We start from the raw sequence: 7,663 nt of genomic DNA, 5'->3' as shown, positions 1-7,663 counted from the left end.
CTTTCCCATTGTTCATTTTAAATACTCAAATAGCGAAATACTTTGAATGAGATAACCTTACGACGTTTTCGCTGCCGCCTCATTTAATTTGCTAGAGCTGTCTGTGTCCGCTTGTTCATTTTTATGCATTGTCAAGTAGGGCTGCGGCACATAATGGTGCTTTTGCAAACAATTTGGACTTAAGCTATTTTTGCGTCTATTTTCGCACAATATACTAAAAATACGACGTTGCATTATAATGTCAAGGAACGGCTGTGCAATGGGAATGCCACGGCATACATGCAAAAAATCTTTTTTTTTTTGCTTCACTCAAAAAAAAACGTGGCATGTTTCGCGGTATGAATTACGAACACAGAAAAGCGAATAAAGAGAGGACCCAGCTCTTTGTAGAAAAACATGTCACTCTTTTCTAGAAACAATCGCAGCTCATCCGCAAGCTGTAAATCGAATGGAATAAACAAGTTTCGAGAACACCTGTGGGTTTGGCGATAACAACACCCTGTAGTGACAGCAAATCAATTACCGTATTGCTTGAATACCTCGGTGTTCTGAGAATACATATTTACTACAATTATTTCATATTATAAAAGAACTTACAGGAGTATAATTCATCTGTTTTCGAGACTGAGTTTTTTGTTTGTTTGTGCGAAAAACACATACCATGGACATAACGTACGTTTGCATGCTTCATTTGTTGTTCATAGAATGAAGTAGGAATAAACGTCCAATTAGTACGTGTTATGCGCTGTGCCACTTAGGTTTTCCACTGTGCCTCTGAGACAGTAATTCACTGGACATCCACACGAACAATAAATAATCCTTACATATTATTGAGCACATCGAAAGACTAAATAAATGTTATGCCACTTCAAAGCATGGCACACACTGATTTCTTGCAGCATAACCATTGAGAATCTAAGGTCTTGTCAACAAACAGTGGCTCAAGCTCTCAAGTCAGCAGGGAAAGCTAAAGTACAACTTTGAAATAATTTTCGAGGGTTCCCAGACACACCGTTCGCAATTGAACAAGCATGTCCCTTAAATCTCAGAGATGTAAGGCCTAAATTTCTCTTGATTCACAACCGTAACTTTGAGAACTAAATAACGCAATGTCACTATTTCCCGTCAAGTAGAGGTAGTTATATGGTTAGTGTTGGTCCATATTGTGAACCAGCAGAAGTAACAACAACGAAACAGCGAAGAAGAGAAGAACGAGGCGTGGCACGTGCGCGCACTTGCTGCCAATCGCGTGTATTTTGAATTGAAAAAGTAAGGAGGTGGTTGGGGCCCCTAGTCCAGGGCTCCACAGGCCTCGGCAGCCCGCAGTGCCTGGTCTAGGAGCGCCACTTGCACATGCTTTTCCTTTCTGGCGAGCGAGGTCTCCCACTACTCCGTTCTAATTTTTCGCGCCGGAATCTGAGGCGTGTTAAATTTACGTGGTACGAACACACATTCCAAAGTAATGTAGGCGAGAGTTGTCTGTCCACCACACCACGGGCAACTACGGGCGTATGCGGTTGTACGGATGGTATGTTTTAAACGCGGGTGCGGATGTGTGTCTGCAGACGGCGCATTCGTGCGCGTCATTTACACCTGGGGAGCGATCGGAGATCTGTTCGTTCCGCTTGTTCATTTTCGTGGGGAAGAAAAAGCGCGCTGATTGGCTGAAGAGGGAGATGCCACTCAAGGCCGGAGGGTGTCGCCATTTCTTTTTTTTTTTTGCTTGATCTTTTCTTTTTTGGTGACGTCATATCGCGGCATAACGAGTGGGGTGATCGCAGATCTCTGTTCTGCGTTGTTCGTTCTGTACCCATTCTGGCGGCGTACGCGATTGGCCGAAGCCGGAAAAAACCACGTCTCTGAGGCGCGTAGCCATTTTTTTTTGCTTGATCTTTTATTTTTTGGTGACGTCATACCGCGTCATAACGAGCATGTCGTCTGCTACAAACGAACGGAGCGCGAGACGATGCGGCGGTTGCGGCTGCCTCAACAGATGATTTTGAGAAAATGGCGCTTGCGACGTGTGCTTCTCTTGCGGTTGGAGGTGCGAGATGCGTTTGAAGACATGAGCGAGTGCGGCGTCGCTTTCTGTTCTCGAAACGAACAGTGCGAACAAAATGAACGGGCCTGCCACTGGGCTGTGGTCTTACGCGCAGGGACTTCTTAGTTCAAAAGCGCTACCAGCTATTGCCACGTGTCGTCCCGGTCCTCACTCGTGAACGACGGCCCCAGTGGGCACGACGGCGTAGGTATGTGTGGGTGCTCTTTTATAAAAGCCAGCAGAAGCTCCATTTGACGATTCGACACCTGGGAGCCAAGCCAGACATTCCGGTGGGACGACATCTTGAAAAACTGCGCCAACCGCTACTTTTCTCTTTTTTTTTTCGCGTGCGCGACTTCACATAGCGAGCACGTTAGAAAAACTAACACCAATAAATATCAGCGCTCAAACCTATTGCTGTTTCAGAAACTGTTTGAGCTTGAAAAGAAAAACAATATCTTTTCTTATAACAACTGTATTTATTAGAAGGCGAGAAACACTTCGTTTTGAAATATACGGTCCACTTGCCGACGACAAACGATGTGCGTCTACTTCCGGACAGCTCACCGCTCACCGCTTGACGATTGGCTGTCCTCTTCCTCTCGGCGGAAGAGAGCTGCGGACCGCCCACTTTTGTGACGTAACACCGCCAGAACGAACATGGAACGAACAGAGATCTCCGCCCCCCCCCCCCTGGCGGAGGTGCAGCGGGGAGTAGCGTTGTCGTTGTCGACGCTGGTGTTTTAGGATATCCCGTGAAGATAGCGGGGCCTTAGGTAGCAAGCGGGTATCTGGACGAGGGACAGTCGCTTGGTGAATAATAGATCCAACTGCGCTAAGCGCTCTATGGTTGCCCGTTCCTGCTATATGCCGCGGGTACCATATGAAGCGGTGCGCCTGCTGTAGTTTTGCACCTAAGAGGCGGGCGACGCAAGCACGTACGCAGCCACATGCAAGATAACGGCACTTTATAAGAGAGTCCATGATGACATTACATCTCTGCCTCACGACTTCTTGCTTTGGAAGGCAAGCGCTACCGCTTGGTCTTCTGCCGTGTTCGCTGAACTCGTCTTGGCTGAAGAGCAGTGGCCAAAAAAGCGGGCCTATGAGAAAATCATATCAGTGGTCCGGAGAACTCTTGCGAAAATCATGCTGGTTTAGGACATGCTACCTCGGCGGGGTATTAGGTACTATGGCTGATTTTGAGCTTGTTCGCGGCCATGTGAGGCTGCCCGCTGATTGTGGGTATGTTCTACGTTATTTCGGCGACTTCAGTTTCCTGTGTTGTTTTCCTTGTACGCAATTGACTATATTAATACTCGGAGTCCTCCAATAAGCTTGGTGCCGCAGTAATTAAAGAAGCCTATTGGGCATCAATAACGAAATAATATGCATGCAAGGACTTGTGGTGGGATTAAAACAAAATGCTGTGCGAATGGTCATTGACGTCCAAAGCGGCGCAGAATATGTTCAAGATTCTTTGTTTCGCTGTTGTGTTTTGTTCCACTTCTTTCAATGAAACGTCGAACTTATAATGACATATGCAGAATTGGTCAAGATTACCACCAAATACATTCCGACGAGCACCTCAGCTGCACGATATTGGAAATAAAATTGAGCGGAACATTTAGGTTAGCCGCTATTAAGACCCATTATGTGGTTGCACAACTTGTCTGGTTGTATTGGCTTTAACTGCCCAATAGGCTAGCTCTCTGAAAGGCAGCTGTCATTGTACACTTTGGGCAGATCAAGAATGACCGCGTGAATATCAAATCACGGCGCATTAGAGATGTGCTTGAATATGCAAGAAATCACAAAAAAAACTGTGCTTCTTCGACCTTTATTGTTTAGAAACCGAAGCGGAACGGGTTTATATGGCAACCAGTCAGGAAGAAATGCCTCCAGTAATTTTAAATGACACCGAAAATATGTGCGAAAGCTCACGATCCTCGAGTATAAGCAAAGATTTGCCGAATTCATGCCCCTTTGGGAATTAGTTGGCACTGAAACTGGCCTGAGAATATCATTTAAATGTGGTTTCACCCACTGATACATATTTTGTGCGAAGAAGTGACAGCTTGACCTGGAAATCTTGTCGTAGCCACGGCGAAACCCTGTTGCAGGCCCCTAACGTAGCAGACGACAAACGCTAGCAGACGATGAGCTGGGCCGCAAACGCAGCTTGGATTGTTTGGGAAGCAGCACTCTCAACATCAGGTCATCTTATGTGTCGACATACTCACTTCTTTCATCGCGCGCCGCTGTCGTGTTCGTCATACCGTTCCCGTCGCACATAAAATAAATTTTTGTCTGGTTGTGAAAAACGGGCACGAGCTTTGTATGAGCTCTCTTAGCGCTTGCCTTGCTGCGACGTTCGCAAAAACAACATGGCGCTGTAAACAGTGCATGCGGCTGCCAATTTTTACAAACGCTTCTCGGTTGAGTTTCTTCAGCATTCGACTGGATGTGTAAGCCGTGTGAAAACCAACGGCAGTGTCTCTCGGTGTGCGGAGAACCGTAGTGAAGCCTCTGGCTTGGTGTGTTTTGCAGCTTTAGCTACACTTGCCTAGCCAGAGCCGATTTCGCGTGGAGGGTCATGAGCCGTGCTGCGCATGCGCGAGGATCAGTGATGTGGCACAGCTGGTTCACCGCAGCTGGCATCTCACGCGCTCTCCGACACTGCCAAGCGGGGCTCGGCGTTGCTGGTTTGCTTGTTCGGGAGGACTGGCGTCGTAGGCGCGGCAGACACGCTCGCGCAAGCGCGCGCGCAGACTCCGCCAACGCCGCGCGCGGCTCGCCGCTGCTGGTCTGCGCCGCATTCGAGATAAGTGACGTCGTAGCCATAGACACAGTGGCGACGGCATGCGCGCAGCTATTCGCCTTAGATGTGCAGTCGCCGCCTGACACTGCGCTGGGGCCGCTTGATAGCGCCTCAGACTGGCGCTTACAGGTGGGTAACACCACGGAGAAGAAGAGCGCAAATGCTGGTAGACAGCGCAGAAGAGCCGAGAAGCTTATCTCATCGGATCCCGAAGTAGTTGCCTGGGAATTAGCGGTTGAGCGTACGAAGAATGAACAGAAGGCTAATATTCCTAGGCAATCTGGAAAGCTAACGATAATAAGCTGAACCTTTGCTAACGCCACGTATATCCTGGCATAGCCGAGCTAAGCCACTGCAAATTTTTAGGAGCTTGCTCGTCAAGCTTCTTATGCTCGCGACTTGTCCGCGCCTGGTGGCGTCTACGACTTGTACACTACTTCTCATTGCTTCCACCAGGAGCGCAGCTGCGCTCTCTCCGGTAATTTCAAGAATGCTCACAAGGTGGCGCGCAGCCGCTCAAGGCGGCACACACCACGATCGGCAGAAGCGCTAGTTAGGTGACTGCTAAGCCACTGCAAATTTTTAGGAGCTTGCTCGTCAAGCTTCTTATGCTCGCGACTTGTCCGCGCCTGGTGGCGTCTACGACTAGTACACTACTTCTCATTGCTTCCACCAGGAGCGCAGCTGCGCTCTCTCCGGTAATTTCAAGAATGCTCACTAGGTGGCGCGCCGCCGCTCAAGGCGGCACACACCACGATCGGCAGAAGCGCTAGTTAGGTGACTGCTCGAGGATGCATCTCCGCTTGTATCAATAACTATCGCGTACCTTTGCATTCTGATCTGTTCCATGTTATTATTATTTGTCCTCTTCACTGCCTGCTGCTGTCCTATCAAGGAGGGGCTGTCACCTCGTCAAGCTACTCACTGTAGTAGCTTTTTGTGACAGCTCCTATCTTTCCTTTTTCGAAAGATGAATAAACTTGATTTGATTTGATTTAATACATCTCCGCAGCATGAACGCCCCAGCGAAGGCAGCAGTGCGACGGGCTCGCTACGCAGCAGCAGCTCGGGTTCGACGCGAAGACCCTGCGGTGAGAGCCCGGGAGGCCGAAGCGAAGAGGGTTCACCGTCAAACAAGCCCGGAGCTGCGGGCCAGCGAAGCAGAAGAGAGGCGGGAGCGCCGTCAAGCGGACCCGGAGGTGCGTGCCAGTGAAGCGCGCCGTCAAGCCGACCTTCTGGTGAGATGTCGCAAAGCAGAAGCATCTCGGGCTCGACCCCAGGACCCTGCAGTGAGAGCCCGGGAGGCCGAAGCGAAGAGGGCTCACTGTCAAACAAACACGGAGCTGCGGGCCAGCGAAGCAGAAGAGAGGCGGGAGCGCCGTCAAGCGGACCCGGAGGTGCGGGCCAGTGAAGCACGCCGTCAAGCCGACCTTCTGGTGAGATGTCGCAAAGCAGAAGCATCTCGGGCTCGACCCCAGGACCCTGCGGTGAAAGGCCGGGAGGCCGAAGCGAAGAGGGGTCGCCGTCAAGCAAACCCGGAGGTGCTGGCCAGCGACGCGTGCCGTCAAGCGGACCCTGCGGTGAGAGGTCGCAAAGCGGAAGCAGAACGGAAGCGGCGGCAAGAGAACCGCGAGGAAGTGCGGGCGTGGGATGCCGCGGCTAAGCGTCAAAAGCGGTCGCTACCTAAAGATGGCGGCGCCGACGCCACACGTTCGGACACAGCTGCAAGGTATGCGACCCCTCGTGGTTTGACAATAACATGACCATAATCGCAAGCATGCGCAACGAGCAGTCCCGCGCCAACGCCGTCGCAGTCCTACAAAGAGAGTTCCCTGTCACTGCCACGACATCGGCCCGCCGACAGGCTGCAGTACGTACAGAGTTTGCTCCGCGTGTAAAGGCGCTCTGGCGGCGGGAAAAGTTCCTACGATGAGTGTTACGCACGGTACCGATACCCTCTCCAGCCCTCTCATCTGCCAGCTCTCAACCGTGTTGAAGAACGCCTTATAGCTCTACGTCTGCCATTTATGAGCATCAGGCGTTTGACTCACGCCAGCGGCCAGTCCAGCATAAAGGGGCAGGTGGTTAACGTACCGATCGACGTGGCCAAGACTGTGCAGAGCCCGCCGCGGAACGTGCCCGACGACGCCGGCTTTGACGTACACATCAAGCGCCGGCTCGTTAACAAGCCTTCCTACAGAAAAGCTAACGTCAAGAAATGTCACGTGCATGCCTGGCTCAAAGATCTCAAACAGTCACCATAAACAAATACCTTAAAATCAAGATCGACTGGAGCCGTATCGTGGCACAAGAGGAAGACGACGGCAAGGTCAAACGATGACGAGATTGAGCCGGCGCCTGAAGTCACCGACCTTGACGATCTTTTACAGGCTGCCATCGCACTCAACCTCATGAGTCACACAATGTTGATTGACGATGCAGCCACTGTGAACACGAAGAGGGACGACTTCCTTGGCGGCGCCGAACAACAACAGCTGTGTGGGTTAATGACAGGCACACACAGTCTCCATCTGGCACCCGGCGAAGGTCAAACGTCAATCTCGCTGCTCTTTGACGAGTACGCCGAAGAGCTGTCCTTCCCGCAAATCTTTGGCGTACCTCGTCAAATCACCGGGCCTCGACCGACACCGTTCGCAAGGCCAGCAGGGAGATCCGTTGCACCGATCGTCGTGGAGTTGGTCCGGAGCACGTGCTCTATATGGCCTGCTCTATATGGCCATGAAAGTCATGAGGCGCAACGTTGCTGAGAAGACCATGACGTTCAAGACCAACGCCGCCAC

General features: G+C 51.0%; 1 protein-coding gene across 1 annotated transcript; it reads left to right on the top strand.

Annotated features, from left to right (window-relative positions):
• The first annotated feature begins 5,875 nt into the window (after positions 1-5,875).
• Positions 5,876-7,126, top strand: LOC125758645 (axoneme-associated protein mst101(1)-like). The gene is made up of 2 exons (XM_049416067.1): positions 5,876-6,591; positions 6,919-7,126. The coding sequence occupies exons 1-2, from the start codon at positions 5,876-5,878 to the stop codon at positions 7,124-7,126; spliced, it is 924 nt and encodes a 307-aa protein (XP_049272024.1).
• The last annotated feature ends 537 nt before the right edge of the window (positions 7,127-7,663 follow it).

This window comes from Rhipicephalus sanguineus, chromosome 5 (genome assembly GCF_013339695.2).
Source record: "Rhipicephalus sanguineus isolate Rsan-2018 chromosome 5, BIME_Rsan_1.4, whole genome shotgun sequence".
Lineage (NCBI taxonomy): Eukaryota > Metazoa > Arthropoda > Arachnida > Ixodida > Ixodidae > Rhipicephalus > Rhipicephalus sanguineus.
The sequence above is the reverse complement of the archived record's forward strand: the minus strand, read 5'-3'. Positions and strand labels throughout refer to the sequence as shown.